At 41.1% G+C, this 20,841-nt stretch overlaps 3 protein-coding genes across 3 annotated transcripts; 2 read left to right on the plus strand and 1 right to left on the minus strand.

The window, feature by feature from the left end:
* The first annotated feature begins 50 nt into the window (after nt 1-50).
* On the plus strand, nt 51-8,618 carry LOC135495733 (transcription initiation factor TFIID subunit 4-like). The gene is made up of 13 exons (XM_064784612.1): nt 51-1,079; nt 1,442-1,609; nt 1,879-1,996; nt 2,232-2,362; nt 2,648-2,737; nt 2,895-3,071; nt 3,339-3,487; nt 3,710-3,879; nt 4,064-4,194; nt 4,308-4,433; nt 4,557-4,613; nt 4,831-5,001; nt 5,238-8,618. Exons 1-13 carry the CDS (start codon nt 51-53, stop codon nt 5,343-5,345), a joined length of 2,625 nt encoding a protein of 874 aa, XP_064640682.1. The 3' UTR covers nt 5,346-8,618.
* A 330-nt stretch (nt 8,619-8,948) lies between these two features.
* Nucleotides 8,949-11,419, minus strand: LOC135495904 (malonyl-CoA-acyl carrier protein transacylase, mitochondrial-like). Its single transcript, XM_064784920.1, has 5 exons — nt 11,285-11,419; nt 10,434-11,003; nt 10,157-10,244; nt 9,631-9,851; nt 8,949-9,368 (listed from the first exon to the last, which is right to left on the minus strand). The coding sequence occupies exons 1-5, from the start codon at nt 11,285-11,287 to the stop codon at nt 8,973-8,975; spliced, it is 1,278 nt and encodes a 425-aa protein (XP_064640990.1). The 5' UTR covers nt 11,288-11,419; the 3' UTR covers nt 8,949-8,972.
* Nucleotides 11,420-12,127: 708 nt separating this feature from the next.
* LOC135495981 (uncharacterized) lies at nt 12,128-20,203 on the plus strand. Its single transcript, XM_064785049.1, has 6 exons — nt 12,128-12,242; nt 14,608-15,479; nt 15,798-16,281; nt 16,614-17,181; nt 17,376-17,504; nt 17,793-20,203. Exons 2-6 carry the CDS (start codon nt 15,090-15,092, stop codon nt 17,941-17,943), a joined length of 1,722 nt encoding a protein of 573 aa, XP_064641119.1. The 5' UTR covers nt 12,128-12,242; nt 14,608-15,089; the 3' UTR covers nt 17,944-20,203.
* The last annotated feature ends 638 nt before the right edge of the window (nt 20,204-20,841 follow it).

Consider the following 20,841-nt stretch of genomic DNA (forward strand, 5'->3'; position numbering starts at 1 on the left):
CTAGCGTCTACGCGCATGCGCAATTCATTTCGCAGTTTGCGAGGCAGAAAATGGCGACCGCCAATCCTCTCGATGAGTTCCTAAATTCAGAGGTCGATGAGTATGCAATAAGCGCATTAGTTGGCTCGCTTACAAACGAATTAGCTTCACCAACATCTAAGGAATCACTGCAGCAAAAATCAGCCTCAAATTCGCAAAAGAACCATGTTGACGCGGGCCAAACAAATGTGCCTGCAGGTGCCCGTGCTGCGGATGTGCAAACTGTGATGGACGGACAGAATGCTGGCTTGAACGTAAACTCGGGCCTCCATGCGGGAAACCCTGGCACTGTCAATAAAACTATTGCTGATAATCGATTATTAGGGTTAAATACTGTAGTAACGGGTCCTAATGCAACAGGTGGAGCCAGTATTGTGACTATAAATAACACCGCAGGTTCGCAAACGGGTCATGTTTCTGTTGCAGGGAGTGGAAGAATTGGCCAAATTCAAATACAAACCTGTCGAGGTAGTGACTCTCCGAGCCCAAATTCAGCGGGTTCGCCTGCCCCTGTGAGTAACCCTTTGTTGCAGCAGATGCGATCAGTTCCGTCGCCAAATACTAACAGTGGGATTTCTCGGACTCCTCCGCCTGCAACTATTATAACTATGAATCAAAACAATAACAATAAAGCACAAATACTACGTGATCAGATGGACACGGACTCGATAGGTGTCAGTTCAAATGTGCCAAAAACTCAGTTTGTGATAAAACAGGATCCACAACAAGTTAAAATTCCAATTTCTATTAACACCACAAGAGGATCTCCTGTGGCTGTTGTGACTGGTGTCCCTCAACGACAATCGCCTTTGACAGCCAACACCAGCATGACCAGTCAGATCGCATCATCAGTAGCGCAATCGCGGTCTCAAACAGTTGTACGGACTTCAGTGACAACGTCACCTCATGTGCAGATTATGAATTCGCCTCGGATGACTGTGTCAAGTACACAGTTAAAGACATTGGCTCCAAGACTTGTAAATACTGGAGCTCTTCGGATACAGCAACCTCAGCAAATTATTGCTCCGCGGCCAGGCACGGTAAGATTGTGTAGAATTTTAACGTGTGTTTACGTTGTATAGTGCTGTAAACATTGCTATTGTGTTATTGTTTTTGTTGCATTGTTATTATTGTGATTCTAAAGAACCTTGAAAATTAAGGCTTGTATTTGTACAATGTAGAGTGTGGATGGGAAAGATTGGCGAGGTCATTCCAGTATCTTGAACTGGTGACAAAATGGCTGGTGGGGAAAGGATTTAATAAATAACTGGAGAATCTGTGCCTTGACCGTCCTAGTTTTCATCATCACTTTCTTTTGGTTTAATGATGTATCATGGGTTTTTCCTAATCCAGCCTTAATATCAAAGATCAAAAGTTCATGTTTTCCTAATGTTATTTTCAGAATACAATAACAATCCCGACTGGGATGGTTCCTCCAAATGCTGTCTTCATCAAGAATGAGCAGGGTCAGATCGTCATGGTAACACCAAGTAGTTCAGGTCCTGTACCGAGTCAGGCGAGTGGGGGGGCTACAACAGTTTCAACAATGGGCCAGAAGATTGTCATCCAGGTATGTGTGTATAATGGGCTTATGAGACACAAATACAGGCTTTCCAACCACTTGATACTTGAAGTGAAGTTCAAATGAATAAACAAAATGGGATTGCCTATAGCGCTGTACAAACAATGGATTTGAATGGTTGCGATGGAGCTATGAGCAATGATTGCAATATAACCAATTGGCGGTCATATTTCAACAGCGCAATTATCATGTTGTCATCGATAAATCTCTGCTCACAGTGATTTAAATCTCGTCTCAATTTTGTCGATTACTTGCAGCCGCGTAGCCAGATGTCGTCAACGATCATCAGACACCCACAGACCATCTCATCAGCAGCCACTCCGCCCACGATACGTCAAGCAATACCTCAAACTGTCATGCATCAGTCACAACAGGGTATGTCATACTCGGGGACAGTTTCTGGGACTGAGTTTATACCTCAATGCTAGATCTGTTATTAGCCTTGTAGGAAAGACTAATCTGGACATGATGACCTAAATCTGCAAGATAAACCCACTCTTTATTGGTTTCATGAGCAGAGTGATGTCTCAAGAAGATGTACAGTTTTGATAGTCTGCCATCAATCCGTGCTAAAGATTTGTAGCATAGTTCTATTAAATTTTGGTTTCAGGTTCCACAGCACAGGCACAATTTGAAAATGTGAAAAAGTGTAAAAACTTTTTGACAACACTCATCAAGTTAGCGTCCAGTCAACCAAAGAAAACAGTGGAGAATGTCAAAACTCTTATTCAAGGCCTGATTGTGAGTACCAGCTTTGCATTGCAGTTGCGATCTTACAATCATGAACATGTCACAACTTTCTTATGGCAGCTTCGATGATACATTGAATATGCTATCTGTCCTGTTGAGGATGATGGCTCCTGGCTGACTTTACAGTACTGATATCCTGATAGCTCCACTGCATGACACATTGGAGCTAAATCTCAAGTACCTTGAGAAATAATTTCTCATCGGAACTTTGTCTGTCTTAGAATTTAATTGCCCAACAAACAATACACTGGTATCTAAAATAATCTCTATTTTCAGGATGGTCGTGTTGAGCCAGAGATGTTCACCACAAAATTACAAATTGAGCTGAAGTCATCCCCACAGCCATATTTAGTGCCATTTTTAAAGGTTAGTCTGCGATGATTGTCTGACATCCAAAGTCACAATGAGTGTAATTGGAAAAATATCTATCTTTCCTGCTGAGTGCTTAATGGTGGATAATTGTAAAAGATGTTGATGTATCTTAACATAACATGTACAATCATTGCATTCTTCATCTTTTCAGAAAAGTTTACCCTTATTACGACAATCACTGTCACTTGGTAAAATGACAATAGAGGGAGTGACTGCTCCGTTGCTGGCAACATCCAGAGCGTCAACCGGTGTGGCACAGTCGCAGGTCATGAACCAGCTGCAGGTTGGTAGGGCTAGCAACAATAGACTAGCACCCGCCCCACAACAGGTAAACACTCGACATTTGTAAACTATAGGTGGAGGCATTTTGAAATGTCAAATGGAGCGTCTCTGGTAGTTGTGCTTTGATTTTGGTGATGTTTTATTTTGACCTGGGTAGAGTGTATCTGTCGCCATTTCTGCATGCTGTTGGTTCTTGTGCATGATTTGGATCATATACTCTTAGGACGTACTTATAAGTGGTGGATGTGTATTAGCTTTGTAGACAGTGTTGTAAATGAGCATCGTCGATATCATTCGCTTCTCTCTCTTTCAGATGTCACCACTGACGTTGGCACAGCAGCGTTTACCAGCAAAAAATATTGGTGTCAATAAAAACTTATTTAAACCTGGGAGCCAGGTGCTCGCCACTCATCATCCGTCACCGTTACAACTCAAGGAGAAGAGGAAGTATGATTCGCTGAAGTAAGTAGAAGAGAGACTAACGTTCTGAAAGATTTCCTGTTTTATTGTACACTATCACTGCTAAAGCTGTCTTTGATTATCAGACACATATCCCAGAGCATATGTATGTGTGTGTACAGTACAAATGTGGGGTGTTAGGTACAAGGGAACTACCCCCTTTGCCCAGATGTGGCCCATAATTCAAGGCCATGTCTTCTTAACGATTTCTTCTTTTCTCTGCAGAGATGACGATGACATCAATGATGTGGCCACAATGGGTGGGGTCAACTTGACTGAAGAAAGTCGCAATATTTTGGCATCAAGTTCAGAAATATTTGGGGCACAAACGCGATCATGTAAAGATGAATATTTTCTCAACACAGCTCCTTTGTTAAATAGAATATCTAATATAGGTAAGTTCTTTCCCCTCTCTGCTATGATCTGAGAACTTTCACTGGCTGCTTCATCATTTTGCTGTTATCTCCTTTCTGAAGAGAGATGGCCTAAAACAGCACAAATCTACTGAGAATAAGAACCTTCTGTATTGATGTTTATGACATGTATGTCATATCATATTCGTATCTTATTGTATTTCAGCTAAAAAACATGGTTTATCAGACGTTCCCACCGAGGTGGCACACCTTGTCTCTCACGCATCACAGGAACGGTTACGAAACCTGGTTGAAAAATTAGGAACTATATCAGAACATAGATTAGAATTACACAAGGTAAATTTTATATCATCATCTACCCTTTGTGGCTCAAACTTACTCTTAAATGGGATGTTATGATATAAAAGGTTTCAACCAATCAGTTCTAATAATCATATTGTGTTCTTCAGATGGACCAACGTTTCGAAGCAACCGACGAATCACGGTTACAAATGAAGTTTTTAGAAGAGTTAGATAAATTAGAAAAGAAACGACACGAAGACTCAGAACGGGAAATATTATTACGGGCAGCTAAGGTGAGTGTGCTGTGATCTGTATTTTATGGCTAGTTGAAGTCGACATTCAGTAAAAGTGCTCAGATTTTCAAGATTCAAACTTAGTGTCTTTAATATTATACGATGTCTATGATTTCATTTCAGAGTCGGTCGAAACATGAAGATCCTGAGCAGCTAAAGTTAAAACAAAAAGCCAAAGAGGTGAGTACTGGTAGAATATTCAAAGTCAATTTTATGTTTTGAATTGATTCCAACGTGGCAGATCAAGACTGCCAATTGAGCAAGGGCACAGGTCATCAGAATCCCTGCTGCATGTTCTCAGCCTGGGTTACGAGGACACTTGGATTGGAATCGTTCACTTTGTTATTGTTATGATCTTGCTTGCTGATGTGATCAACATGTTTCCTCTTGACCACAGCTCCAGCAGATGGAGATGGAGGAAGTACGGCAGCGAGAGGCCAATCTCACAGCATTAGCAGCTATCGGTCCTCGCAAGAAGCGGAAAACAGAACCTGTCAATACATCGCAGGGTCCCGATGTTCCGTTGAGTGCTGCCGGATCCTCTTCATCCTCTTCACAAAGGAACGCAGTAAGTTGATGTTCTTCATTGTCCATACAGTTTGTGTCTCTCCGGTTTGGCATCTGGCCATGGTCTTTTTATCCCGAGTACCGTAACTCTGCTGGGTAAAAGTAGATATCCCACTCTGGGTAAATTTGAAAATTAATGCAGGCTCACATCCTCTATTAAAGAAAACATCAGTATTCTTGGCCTAATAGTACCTTTCGAGCAACATTTACTCAAATATTTCCTTTTCTTCATTTCAGTTACGTCCACGAGCAAAACGTGTCAACCTCAGGGACTTGATCTTTCTGCTGGAGCAGGAACGAGAAAGTGCTAAGTCGAAACTGCTCTACCAGACATATCTCAAGTAGAACAGACATTGTTCCGACATTGTGCAGGAAACATTTTGTGTGTTAAACTTCTTCATCTAAGGCAGTTCTGGTGGAATTCTTTTCATTGATCCAAATTTGTTAAGTTACAGAATTGACTCTGTCTCTAGATATAAGACATGTGCAGCCTGTTCTCTTTTACGGAGAGGCTTACAAATTATTTTCTTGGAACCTGATCATTTGAAGTATTTTGGTCAAGTTTGTGGTTGTCGCTGACAGCAGCATGCCTGTTGGTCTTGACAACAGGGCGGTACTGGTAGAAGCATTTTACCCTCCTTGGCAGTGCAGATCTATAGAATAAGTCAAAACTGCAATGGAACCTCCCTTAGAGGACACTGTTTCTTTGAGGACAGTGGTTTGGTTGGCAAGTGGGTGTGATTTGACCTCAGTAATCGGAACATCTCCTATTAAAGTCAGCATTTCTCGGTCCCAAGGATAATGGAAGTTCTACTGTAGATGGCATTTGCTAATGGGCTTCCTTCCAAAAAGTGTCTTGTGTAGGCCCAACTCTCTCTGGTCAGTATTTATAAAGTGCACATGATTTTCATGAATTGAGGAGCATAGCATCAGGCCCTGGCATGTACACCAATGGCACATTTCAAAACCAGGTTGGATCAATCGAGGAGGACTTTTGGAGGGACATTGGCATTTTTGCACGCTGGTTATAGAAGGTCACTGCCTGGCTGTGATACGCCAAATTAGAAATGTAATTAAGATGTTATATGTAATTAAAGTATGGATATGCGAGGAACTGATTGATTCAAAAGTGTGTGGTGAATTTATTAGTGATTATGTGAATTTGTAATTAGGTCTGCTGGTCTCAGGTAGGATGCACGCTTATGTTGCTGTGGTTGATCTTCATGGAGTTCATGGACTGAGTGAAGACTGAATAAAAGTGGGAAATATCTGTTACGGCAAGAATTCTTGATAATAGTGGGGCAGAAACGAGATATTCTTTTATAAAATCATGTCAAAAAATAGATGTTAACTTCTCTGATCAGAATGTCAAACCACAACTTGGTATTCAGTTTGAGGTAGGGTTCAGAATAGGTCTCTTCTCGACTGAAATGGCAGGAGTGTGTAGGACAATTCCCAAGTTTTGAACAGCGTTCTGTTTGCCTCTTTGTCCTAATGTTGAAGTATTCATTCTAAGGCCTCTGATTTCTAGCTCATACTATCCTCTGCCTGGATGCAGTTAGCAGAGGCTTCGCAAGGATTTGGTTTTGATAATTCTTTTCCTTGAAAGTCGAAGGGTCCTGTCTAGTTACCTTTCTAATTGGTAGGTGAACAGCAAGGATGCAAAAGACTACAACTTGCACTTCACTTAATGTTTGCCTGAAACGTTATGTACATTAAGGTGTAAAAACTATGGCAGATTCGGACAAACTTCAGGTGGAGTGAGCGATGGGGTTACGGTACATGTGAACTCTGTAGTGTAAATTTGCAATGAGATTGAAATGTAACCCGACTTGAAGTTTGCCAGAATTTCATAGATATGATTAAACGTTTCATCAAAAAGTGTTTATTCAATGGGTGTGACTCCAGCTGTTAACACCAGAATGTAAAAGACTTCGGAGCCTGAATCTCTTGTATCTGGAGTTCATTGGATCAAATCAAAATGCAGAGGGGTTTTGAGTGAGTTCTCAATTGGGGACAATGGAATAAATATTGACCAACGTCCCCCATGAGATCATGTCAGAGTAAAGTACTGGCCCAAGCTGTTCTATTCATTCTTCCTGAAAGGGATCTTTATCTGTATCTGCTTGGAATTCTGGCAAACTTTCTTTGGACTATAAAGGATGTTACAAGTTATTTGACCTTGTAATAAGGTGATGTAAATACAATATTTAATATGATACCAAGTCATGATCTCGCCATTTTTCACACACTGTAAAATTCTTCGCACCTCCTTTGTAAAAACTCTGAACCTTTTATACATGTTTCTTTCTCGGCCTGTGAAACTGGGTCGGTTATTTATGATAGGCGTTGTTATAGATCATTAGTATCTCTCTACCCTATAACCAAATGGTACCATGGTATTGGATTATGAAAATGTGTAGTGTATGGTTGACTACCATTTTGATTGTAGGGTTGGAAGAATTGATTTATTGAGCTCTAATAGATTCTGTCATCTTGGTCGATAAGGGTTGATGTGATTACGTGAGACCTGGTACACTCGTCAACAGGGCGTTCTCTTCCATCTTGATGTTCCCAGCTTGACAGGGCTTCCCTGAAAATTAACCAGGACCTGTGACTCACTGAAATGCATGATGTAGATGAATATTCTCGAGACAACTATTAAGAGAGCTTGTTGACTTCTCTGTAACCATGACAACCGAAAGAAACATTCCCTTGTAGATCAAGATAAAAGTTTTTGTCATGTGTCTTTACAAGCCTAGACCTTTTTCGCCAGGCGGTACATATGAAAAATGCAATTTTCTAAGAATATTTTGTATTAATTATGATAATAATTTAATCTCATTGATAACGAGTTCAAAATTTGATTTGCATCGGACCCCAGTTTTATGGAAGTTTTGATACGAACAGTTTCAATTAAAACAATGTGGCTGTCTAGTTGGTATTTGTGAAATTTGTACAGTATGATAGTAAATCAAGATCTACATATAGCTTACCTATAGCCTTCATGTCCTCCCAATGGTTATAACACTGTTGTGAAAAGTAATGGAGACACAGGAAGCCGCTGCTGAGGACCGTTTCCGTGTACCCTTGTAAGTTTTAACAGGTGTTGGATGGATTTTGATGTAAGTTAGTGGGTCAGAACATGCTACTCATCACAAAGGCCTGTGGAAGTGGGAAAACTGCGATGGTTCAGGATGTTGTAGATTCAGGCATTACAGTGAGCTATCACAGGACCACAAACTCTAAAACTATGAAGTGGAACCATCTGGTTTCAAGTGAAATTTACCATAACATGAATAGTACTGCCATCTGGAATCTTGCAGCAGCCAAGATGGGAGATTTTTCACAACCACTAAGGGGGGAGCGGATGTCTTTCGGGACACTTCTGCCATTACTATTTGCAGGGATGGGACAGAGTCAGATAAAAGTGTCTCTGGGTCAAGTTGACTGACATTTTCTGTACAGTTTGTAGGGTTCCTCTCCCTTAACATGTCTGGAGATGAATGTTGTGTTTTTTCTATATTTCTATAGAGCTCATTATATAGATTATTTTCTATCAGAGTTTATCTGGAGCGAAACCAATAAATGCATGATCATGTTACTTGGAGAATGAAAGACTGTCTTGACTTGTTACTTTGCCCTCATTAGGCTGCCGAGGTTGATCCCTTGTAGACCGAGGCCTCCATGGCATGTTCCGTTGTTCAACCAATGGATGTTCCTATTTGGATAGGAAGGGAATGCAGGGAGACTACTTATAAAGTAACAGCCCTTTGGACAGCCAATCAGGGGGGGAGTTATCGGCGGTGAAGTACGGCATGATCATCCACCTGATTGTGACAGAAGACCCCTCTGTATCCTTGCTTTATGTGCAAGTAAGAATTGAGTACATGTAAACAAAGAAAACAATGAAAGTAAGAATTTACAGTGAAATATTTATTTCCTAATGTAAGCTCACAGCAAAAACAAGATCTAAACCTCAACACAATTATAATGAGCATGAGCTTTCTTGTTGACAACACGCAACAGTGTCCCCAGCTGTTGGCCAGGTCCCATTTCCCACGTGTTCGGAAACTCCATCCCCTGGTCTCGAGAATACATCACATGAAGAGTCTGCTCCCATAAAACTGGTTTATAGACCTGGCGCTTCAAGTTCAAAACAATACTTTTTGATGTACTGTAACGTTTGGACGTGACGTTTGAATGCACAGATATCATTGGATGTTGAATTTCCATTCTGTGCAGAATATCGCCAATGTCCTCTGCAACTGATCGCATAATCTCCGTATGAAATGCTCCACTGACTGGCAAATGTTTAACGCGTTTGATGCCAAATTCTTTGGCGTGAGTTTCAATGAACTGAAGTGCCTGAAAAAGGAGAGGAATCTTACTGCATGTAGGTTTGACAAGCAATGAGTGTGTTCTGGCAAAGTCAGTAAAGACAGTCTGGTGCCATATCCACTTTCAAGGTTTATCATTCTTGAATTCCTGAATCATTCTGAAAAGTACCACCATCCAGGATAATGATGAGACAACTCCCAACAAATAACACATCAACATCTCAAAGACATCCTTGGGCTAGGATCTCTTACAGAGTAGAATAAAATATCCCAAAGAAATGATAACATACCTCTGCATTGCCTGCTATGACTTTACAACTAGAATACAAGTAGTTTGCAATACGACAGACAGGCTCAGCTATAAATAACTTCTTGACGCAGTACTCCTGTGCTGCCTTGCAGGCCAGGCCAAGCCGGGTTTCAGGGCTACAGAAGACAGTCATCATACCACTAGGCAACAGCTCAGAGACTTCCTGCATCCGCTGGGCACGTAACTTTACAACTTCGAGCGCTGGAACATACAAACGTTCAACATAAGAGTGTGAAATGGATACCTCTGCCAGGAGGACAACCTGTTTACTAAGGACACTGCTTTGAATATTGATAGCATTCTTTACAGACCACTTTCAGACTACTCTTAGAAATGACATATAGTGAAAACCTGAAATATATGGATTCCTCATAGTATGCCTCATAGAAACTATATACCCTGTACATTATGTGTAGCGCCATGTCATGTTTAGATATTGAACTAATCTCTACTGAATGTTGCATTCTTGTTTCTTGTTTGAAACCGAGAAAAATATTGATGTTTACCATCTTCAAAACTCATTGCCCCAGCAAACACAAGGGCAGCATACTCTCCAACACTAAAACCAGCGGTTGCTATACAGTTCTCAACTTCCTGAAATGAGACAAAGGCATAATCAAATATCTTGCAACGATGGCAAGAAGAGTCGCCTGAAACAAGTCAACGTGAGAAGAGCCATTTAAATTACACACTGCCAGAGACTCCTTCACCAAACTCAAGTTGCTTTCCTTTTGTGATTGCTTTCCATCATTGCTTTATCTAAAATGCCTTAAAAGTGCCTACCTTTGGGGATTCCTCTTTTAACTTCTCTACAGCAGCTAATGACGTTACAAACATAGCTGGCTGGCAATAAGCTGTCTTCATAAGGTCTTCCTTGGGCCCATTCAAACACAAACTCAACAAATCGTAACCAAGGATATTACTGGCAGCATCATACATGTCTCTCACATTCGGATATGGAAGGAGTTTCCTTCCCATGCCAACAAACTGACTGCCCTGCCCAGGAAATAAAAAGATGCTAGTCTGTCTAGGATCGACCCTTGGTCTGAAAGCATGGTTGCCCTGAACTCGCCTCCATTTGTTATACTCTGCTAACGAGTCACTTATATCAGATGGATATTCATCAACACGAGTTTCAGAAAATGGCTGTGATGTTGACTCATTTAGTAAATCTCCAACACTCCGGTCACGCAAGTTATCATCTTTTGAATCAGTGTCTTTTTCATCACCTGACATTACATTTCGTATACTGGTCGATATTGACTGAAGTTGTATCTTATCCCCGAGTTTCCGATGAAAGAAGTTCCAAATCTTGGAGGAACTCCGCATTGTAGAAGATTTTCCAAGGAAAATCTGAAAGATAAACAACAAACAATAGAAAAAGGGTATTTGAAAATAAATGACTAGCACGATCGCTGAAGCCACAACATCGACGCTTACCAAGCCTTTTTCCCCAGGTTTTAGAGGCTGTTATCTTTCTTTCAGATATGATGATGGGGATGATACTCTCTCAACTCAGGTCAGATGTCTCTCCCACTCACTCTCAATCAGTCTCAGTCTGTCTCCGGCTTTTTGTATATGTTGTATTGCCATAAACATGCGTAAAACTACAATAAAAACTATCACCAACATACCATGTTTGCGATGACTGGTAATTTGAATAGCTCGACGCCTAGCTTACTTTTGAGGATTAATTATTGATAGCTTGTGGAATAATCGTGCATTTTTACAATTTCGAAAAATTCGCAAAATATGCTTTCATGATTTCATGACCGCGTTGAGTGCCCCGGCTTATATTAGCCGTTTTAGCCCAGCCGTCGATTCGACCAAAAAGTTGCAACCTAATAGCGGCTCTTCTATCAGTGGGAGTATGCCAGGCCTCGACTGGCTTTTCTTTCAGAGGGAGGGGATGTGAAATTATACAGGGTGTGTCAAGAACATCGCGTTATTGTAGATTACTAGCATGATATCTGGGCTTATATTAATATTTGGGGATGTTTGGCACACGCTAAATACAAACAGGGCGTACTTGGCTAATTACTAATCAAAAGACTAATTTAAAAAGCCTTTATTACTTAAGATTTAAGAAAATTAGTCTCTAATTTCTCAAGAAGGCCGCGACAAGACGAAGAAGAACGTCACATGACATACACGTGATTGCATGAATATCCATCCGGAACGTGCAAGCTGCAAATCGACGGCTGGGGCCAACTCTAAGCAATCCCAGAAAACGGGCACTGTGGGCATGAAATCTCATTTTGCCAAAGATTTCCGTGCACGTTAACCACCGCAACACCAAATTTAGCGTAAATGTCAGAATGCGACAATAAAGTGTTCAAATTTTGTTTAAAAATATAAAAACTACATTGAGATTTATATTACGACATTGCTGTTTGTCTGAGTTGATTTAAAATAGTTTGATTATTTAAAATATTTTTGCAGTAACTTGTCAATTGCAGCCCCATCTATCAGGAAAGTTAGGTACTGTTCCTAAATGAAGTGTGGTGATTTGTCATTTTTGCAAGTGATTTATGTCGTATTCGCCGTCTTATTCCCGTATCTTACAAGCGACGCTGGTTCCAACTTTAATTGGTAAGTTAACTTGTCTAGAGTTTGTATCAAAATGTTTGGCAGGATTCTTGGTAAAACATAAAGCCAATATGTTCGGCTAAGATGCGTCCGACAATAGAAATAACAATAATGACGTGGTTGGTGGGTGTGACTGTTTCTATTGTTGGACAGGAGTCAGTGAGTAATTTTTCACCTTCGATCAACACCATCAGCAAAAATGGAAAGAGTTTACAATCTACGATCATGGCCCAAAAGAGGTCATCCATTGACGGAATAGCTGGTCTATAGTTGCGTTCAAACACATGACCAGAACAGAACCTCCGTCCTGGTCGACCTGGATATAATGCCTATTTCACGGTTTGCGCATTGCCATACTGATCAATCAGCTGACAGAGACAGCAAATGACGTTGCGCACCTGATTGTGCATGATTTACGTCATTTGCCAGAAATTAGTAGATGTAATTTAGTGACCATATGACATATGGACCCTGGGTATTTTTTACATTCAATCATTGCTTATGCCGATAATACGATATTGTGCAACACGACCGTGTCTTGTTTGCATGGTGAGGCAATAAAGCTAGAATAGAAGTCAGCACAAAATTTCCAGATTTTGCTTACGGTAATGGATGCTCATTCATTGAATCATTGATAAGTTTCCGACCAAGGTATCCAAGGTACTCATGTGCATGCCCTACCTTGGAGGCAGCCCTCCCTTGCTCTAGAACTTTGTAAATGGTTCTTTAGGGCCACCCTTCCTTAACTTGCTGGCCACCCCACCTTGTGTTGCACCCTGGTAAAACTTCTTGAATATCAAGGGACTACCCTACCTTTTGAAAACCCTGTGGAGAACACTGATACAATGTAGGAATTCTGCAGCACAGATTCTAAGTTACTAAAAGGAGTATGGCGGGGGATATTTTCGAGACATGCAGAATCTTCATCCCTTATCTGCTCAGTTGAGAATTACAATGGACACATACAATGATTTACCTATGATGTTAATGACAGCATATGTGCCTTTGTTAAAGTTTGTTTCCTTTTTTGTGTCAAAGTTTTAAAAAACATACATTTGTATTAATTATAGTGATTGAAAGGGTTAACTGAAAAAGGATTGAGCTACTGTATTCGTGGATGGAAAACTTATCTCCAGATGTCACTGTATGCAAGCATATAAAGCTAAACACATAATTTATGTGGGTTTGTTATTTATAGAATGCAGACTATGCAGCACCAGTGGAACTGGGGCAGTGAGAAATGCTTAAAAGACCACCTTTGGTTTTCTTCTCCTGCTCCCGTTGGTGCTAAGTGGAGGTATGCGGTCTATGTTGGATTACCTGGTCTTTCTCAACGATAGCTTCTTGCATAAACCTTGGTTCTGGTTAGAAACATTCTGTGTTCTTTTCTGTTGGATATCTTGTACATTTGATCGTTAATTTGTGTGTGGACCAGCAGCAGCTGAACTTTGCATCCAGTAATTGTGTCATTAGAGCAGTTGGTCTCAATATGTTTGTAGGCCCACATGATGGGTGTTGGCTGATTTTAAGTAGTTGGGGCGTATGACATTCAGTGTTGTTCATTGTACAATACCTACTGCAGTACGTAGTGTTTTGGCTCATTATGTCTGAAAATTTAATTTTGTGTTTTGTGTGCTGTTGCTTTTTTCCACACACCTTGCCTCCAATATATTGGTTCAGTGATCTTGACACACAAGGCTCCGAGTCCATTTAGATGAAACTATGGCCTACACCATGTAACAACATGCTGTTGGCATTGTTAATGTTATGAGTAGTATTCCAAGTAGTCTGCTATTCATGTTTGATGGCACTGAACAAGTTGAACAAGCAAAGTTATGCAGAGTTGCACCTGTTCAGCAGATAAATTAGATTTCATCATTTGAATCGTTTACAGTGTATGTATGAGTGACTGATTATACTTGATTTGTCAGTTTATGTGTATGACCATTTTCAGGTACTCAGCTCTCCACTCAGTGCCCAGCAATTACAGCTGCCTCTGTCGCCTCCATGAATTCTTAGCCCTGCATGCATACCATACTTTCCATTGTATACTTTTGCTTCAGCCTAAGCCAATCCTCGCTATTGGTAGGCTTAGCACCGTCCTTACCAGCCACCACACTTTCATTTTCAATAAGTCCAACTGAACAATTACATGTACATTACTAGGTTGCCGTACTTGAAGTGCAACAAGTACCAATAGTGACAAGTTCATACAAGCAGGTGGAATTATGGCTACTGTTGTTCAATTTTCAAATTTTTTCACAAAAACATAATAGGCCTTTAATGTGTCAAGTGTGTTTGCTGGAATGTGGTGAGCAAAAGCATCTCTTCAAAAACTGTTTGAAATATTGTTCTCTTTTACTTGCAGGTTGAAATGGTTTCTTGATCAGCACATTGATGAGTCTCTGAATGCCAACCAGATGTAAGACAGAAAATTCCTGATCAATAATGGTGCTATCATTAAAACTTCTTGATTCAGAACTTCTGGATTTGTGATTGTCGAAGGATTCTGCGGAAAGTCCCCTGCCCAGTGTGATCTTATCCCAAGGTGTGCTCTGATGATTGACATTGATTGACTGTCATCGTCTTTATTATTATTGTCAATATCACCATCTCTATCAACATCTTACGAATCTTACTCCTCCATCCGACAGCTGCAGATGCAAAGAGGATTTGTCTTCCAAACACTTGAGGTCAAGTTGACACGTTGTTGATTGTAAAAAATCTGGACCTGTCAATCTGTAGGAAGTCTTGTCGTCTGCTTGAGAGATTGTCGTCTGCTGTGGCTAAATAATGGCATAATGGTAAAGACCCTTCCAGTGCTACATGTAGTCCCTATTCTCTTGTACCATGGATAACATACGTCGTCACTTCCAACTTGCCCAAGGCCCTAAACCTCCAATGGCGGAAAGCCGCTCGACGTTTCATACCCACGTGCCACTGGCCGGGACATTGCAGGGAGACATCCATGACTGCTGCACATCCAGTGCTAACTTCTTAGACTTCATGATCAAATTCTGTGGGGCTGGCACCCACATGGCTGAATCGTTTACAAAAGTATTTCAAAACACACCGTATTCAGAAGCTGCGGGCCAGTTTCATAACGCTATGAAAGAACTCTTTATGGCAACGAATAGTGTGACAACTCAGATGAAATCAAAGCTGGATACAATGCTGCATGGACTGCTGAATAAAGTTGAAGGTGATTGTAAGGAGTTGCGCTCGCAGGATCAATTACAGGTAAGAATGAGACGGCTATCCTTCCAGTTCATTCTTCTTGGCTGCCATTAAGTTATTGTTCTCATGCTTTGGTTTATCAACACTTCAGTGCTCACAAGTCTACATCTGTTTGTTAAAACATTTCTTGTCAGTGCCTACCTGGAGTGATGTAGGTGTGTGTGGCGGGCTGTGTGCATTGGTATCTGGAGTTAAGAAAGGTGGAAGTCAGTTGCAGGTTGGCCAGCTTCTATTCTAATGGGCTGTTTTCTGGCTGTGGGCATTTATATCCCTGGTAGCAGGATTTGTCCTTGTAATATCTGTAAAAATCCTGTTTTTCAGACCCTTGCCAAAGGTTATCTTCATGTAATACGCCTACACTGCCAGTTTGTTCTCACCAGTACCGAGGTCCTATCACAGTTTTACGATTATAAAAAAGTGGACGATTTGATACACCACGGCGCACCTGTGCGCAATGAAAATGACACACATATGTCAGCGTTGCAATCACTGGCAAAACTCACGGTTACTGAGACGCACAAATCAGCCGATGACGTGCCACAAGGTCAAGGAAAATCTGGTAGTCATGGCAGCTGGCCTCCACAGCTTGTCCCAGTTACGAACACTGATAAAACTATACCAGATATCTGGAGCCAGAAACCCCCAAAGCATCCTGGCTACGGGAGTCAGCGGAGTTATATCACTGAAGGACAACCATCACGATTTGGTGACATCGGATCACGGACTGCCTCAGGTCAATCTCTTAAGAATCAAAATGATGTCAAAACAAGCCTTGCAGGACAGTTACCACGTACGGTGCATTTAGGTGAGTATGAATGATCATGTTAAAGGGCAGAGTCTATAGATCATGTCAGACCAGCAGTATCAAAGTTTACCAATTTCCTGTTTGAACTGATAAGGGTGTACACAAGCATTGTAGAATGTTGTACATGTACATGTCTTCAAATGTATTCAATATTCACTATACACACAAACTTAGTAAAATTTTTGATAATTGTAGTAAGTACTGTTGTCTAGACAAACACATCGTTCTTCTCAGAACTCATCGCAGTGTTAATGGGTGAAATATCAAGACACAGATTGGTGAAATGATGTAATGAGCCTGATTTTCATAGTGTTATCGTTATCTGTCTACAGGTCCATGTAACCGGGATGAGAATCACGCTGTTACACAAGAAGAACTCGACAGCGTGATCGACTTCCTGTCTGGTCACCATGGCAACAAGCCGTTAGAATCAATCCCAGAATCCACGTCACTGCCACCATCATGTCCACCAGTACCACCACCAGAACCATTTTACTCCCAATATCCACCTGTGTTTACTACTCAGCAGACGTCACCGATTCCACCACCGCCATCGACACAACCGCCACCTATTATGATGCGTGAGAATGACTACTCAAATATAAACAATGCCAGCCAGCATCGGTTATCTGATGGGGCTCTTGGCGATGTGATGGAAAAGGGTGAAATTGGACGAAACACATGGCCGCATCGAGGAAACTCCGATAACAATATGCAGCAGCAGTTCTTTTCTTATGGCAGTGCTAGTTCTTTTGGTAGCGACCCTGAATTCTTGAACTATGTAGCATCGATTGGTGCTTTAATTGGAACGGGACAGAATAGTCAGATTTGGTCTGCGGGATCCGGCGATCTCAAATTACACCACAGCTGGCCAACGCAGGGATTTCAAAATCCTGAAGGGTAAGTTCAGATCTTTCTCACCTTTCGAAAAGATAATATGATAAATAGAATGGCTCCTTTCCAAGGCCTGATCAAAGTGCTACACCACCTAAGTCGTCCTGAAACAACCAAGTCTTAAAGCTGATGGCGACGGGTCAGATATACTTTCCTGAAGCAGCTGAAGTGGTTCATAACATCAATTTTCATTTCTTCAGCCGTGACAATCTGACTGGTAGTTGGTCCGGACAGCAGGACACGAGTAGCAGTGATGAATCAGCCAATGAGGAAGCCCTTCTAAACACATGCCTTGGTGCTGACCTTGCTAATAATTTCGGAACTGAAAGGTAGGTAAAGAGCCAATGATTTCAGAAAAGCTTAAATTATTCCAATAATCCAGGATTAAATCAGTCTTTCAGGCAGAAGTCACTACGCCAATAAGCCCAATTGGTGCCAAGCTGTTGTCCGATGCCAAAACACTTATCCTGACTTTGAACTTGGAGGAGGTATACTCCCTGGAGAAGAACAACTCACCGTACAGGGCAATGCTGAAGATCGGGTACCAACCTGATGGTGACACATGGAGTCCAAACTTGTCATGGTCGTTGACATTGTAACCTTTATCTCTTTCACAGGAGGTCAGAAGTGTCCTTACCATCGGAGAGCCTTGTTACCCAAGGTGTGACGAGCAAGTCACAGGTTCATGGTGGACAGGGAGGCAGCCAGCCAAAGTTAGCCCTCCCGCCGAAACAACCTTGGGCTGAAAACCCTTCACAGACATTTTAGAAGTGTATGTCTCCCAAGAATTCTCCTCTTCCCAAATTTTTAAAAGACTATAGGGCACCAGTGAAGTCTCTTCCAAACTTGTTAGTTTCATACAGACAGTTTGTCCTAGTGCCTGCCCAGCATTAATTCAGGACCTTCTTTAATCTGTCTATTCAGTATATGGTCAGAGATACCTCAAAGTGTTGCTCATTAAACCCTATTTCAATGAGCATGTCACTAAACTCAGGTTTTTATGAAGGTTGCCCAGGTATTGGCATGATATAAACATTGGTGCAAGTCGCATTCTGCTGTTCAACTTTAGGTATTGCGTTTTCACCAAATACACACTGTTTGACCGTGAGTGTGCCCAGATTAGGAATGGGTCAAAATAAACTTCTCCTGAAACAATTTTTGGGGATTTAAGTGGTGAAATGATGCTGCACATCCAGTTCGTTTTATGATTATGCCCAAAAGTGACAGGCCAGTGTTTGGTGTGAATTTGATGAAATCACAGTCAAATAAGCCCAAATTGAGAAAAGTAAGGTGTGTGAAAAAAGCTGCAATTGACAGTGCTGAATTTGTTTTATATTGAAGACGCACAATTGTTTTTGCGGATTATTTCTCTGCAAGGATTATAAATCTTCTGTTGCACACAGTTATGTGCAGGTCTTACTTGTTTTATTGAATAACATGGGTGGCTGCTGGGTTGGTTTCACTCGCACATTATGAAAAGAATTGCTTTTCAATTTGGCTGATTTTAGTCCATTTGTTGTAAAATACTGTGTGTGAAGGTATTCAAGACTGCCAAAATGCTGAGGCAACTAAAATCATTTCTTCAGTGAGGCTTGGAGGGGGCATTGATAAAAGTCTGATAAAAGGGTATGATTTCATTGTAGACTTTTGAATTGGCTACACCCAGTCTTACATCATCCAGAGGAAATCGGGTTGATATTCGATTCTCCGGCCCTGCACACTGGTCTGGAGAAGCGAACATCATTCTTATGTAAGAACTCATATTTTATGTTAGTGTTTATTTACTACTGAATCATGTGCAATTATACTTTAGTTGTTCAAAATAATCAAGGGTTGATTAGGTTTTTTATCCATCTTTGTAAATCATGGTATAAATCACTTGTTGTTTGCACGAGTTGTTTTCTCTTAGAGACGACTGTCTTTCTCAGTCCTGACTTACACGTTTAGTGAATGAATTGAACATACCCCTGTGTGCTTCTCTCTGAGCTGAGAGGCATGAATCGCTTGTCCTGATATTTAGTATAGATAAGTTCACTCGAAACCTGTATAATGATTTTCAGGAAGCCAGAATTGTTGTTTGTTATTTTCGTTATAAAAAATCTGTGTTCTAAGTGAATGGATGCTTCCATGGAGGAGCAACACCAAAAATGCTGCTCACTTGAAATGTTCCGAGGGAGAAGGTGTTGCTCACTTGTCGCTGCAACAGATTTTGTGGGAAACTTGGGTCATGAATGGAAGGAGAAGCTTTGTTTTATCAAGTGTTCATTCAGGGCCATGAGCTAACTCATATGACCTTTTAATGAAGTCACCACTTGCTTGTGATTGGCTGGCTCTTGGGTGGCTCTGGCCCTGTTCATTTTGTTAGTGGTGCTCCTACTAAGTTACTTTCCAGGCTAATATTTTGTTGACTGTTGAGAGAGGGCATGATAAAGAAAGCAGGCTTAAAGGATGTATTATATTTGATACAAAATATAAGCAATATATATCATGCTTCAACACTTTTTAAAACTCATAAAAATTTCAAACTGGTGTAAGGAATCGGTTTTTCTCCTATAATCATTTTGCTGTATATATTGCTGTTAAATTTTATATCTTGATTTTAATTGGTACTGTGTAAGTTCAGTTCTCTGTGGGTGAATGCAACTGATTTCCAAAAGAGCTGGAATCGTATGCTTTCCCAAGGTTGTTTCACTCAAAATAAGAAGACATGTTGATGCGAACAAAACAATCTTGGTTTTCAACAAATTGAGGACACAACAGTTGTGTAACATATATTCTGCCTCCGCCTGCCTTCTGACATTGCATACAAACATTCTTCAGCTGGGTGTGACATGAATGTTCCATCAACTCTTTGTGCATGTCTTCAGTTGCATCCCCACAGGAGCTGTGGGATAGCCCTCAGTAATGTACACTGCTCTCTTCTTTGAACCCTTGCTTGGATCCTTGAAAATTATTATTCTAGCCACACTGCTGTCAAGTTTTCAACTCTCTATGCAGAAATATATTGTGATATATAATGGGAATGTTAGATATTGTCTTCTGTTGTTTCTTTGAATGTTGTGATATGCCTCATCCACCCCCCAATCAGAGGACCACCTATCGAGGCAGGATTAAACGAAAGTTCTTTGGGTGGAGGGGATTAGAGATATTAAGATGTGACAACCCAATGAGCTGTGTGCCTGTGATGCTCATCCAAGACAAGCTCACAACCCCAGGAAACTTGACGCCAAAGTTGTGCTCCGGGCTGTGATAATCAGGCCTGGGGTTGTTACTGATCATCTGTGAGAGATTGGGTCTCCACCCAGACCAACCTCCAAGATAACGATTAAAATTGCCACAGTGAGGTACACATCCATGGTCCACAGTGTCCTTCATGATTCCCGCTGGCTTAGGGGCACCAGTACAAGCAGTCTACGAGGGAAAGACGCCTCTTGATTGGGGCGAGACACAGGATTTTGTTCATATCCATTGGTCCCCCAAGGACCACCACCATAATTGAACCCACAGTGGGCAAGATCCATCCGTGTCTGATTGATGATGGATACTATGGACAGGCAACTACTGCTGCAGCTGCCTCTCATTTTCACAAAAGTTGCTTCATACTCCTCTTTCACTTGGTGCCTCCATTCTTCAGACTCCCAAGTCTTGTGAATACACAAATACAAA

This window comes from Lineus longissimus, chromosome 11 (genome assembly GCF_910592395.1).
Source record: "Lineus longissimus chromosome 11, tnLinLong1.2, whole genome shotgun sequence".
In the NCBI taxonomy this organism is placed as follows: Eukaryota; Metazoa; Nemertea; class Pilidiophora; order Heteronemertea; family Lineidae; genus Lineus; species Lineus longissimus.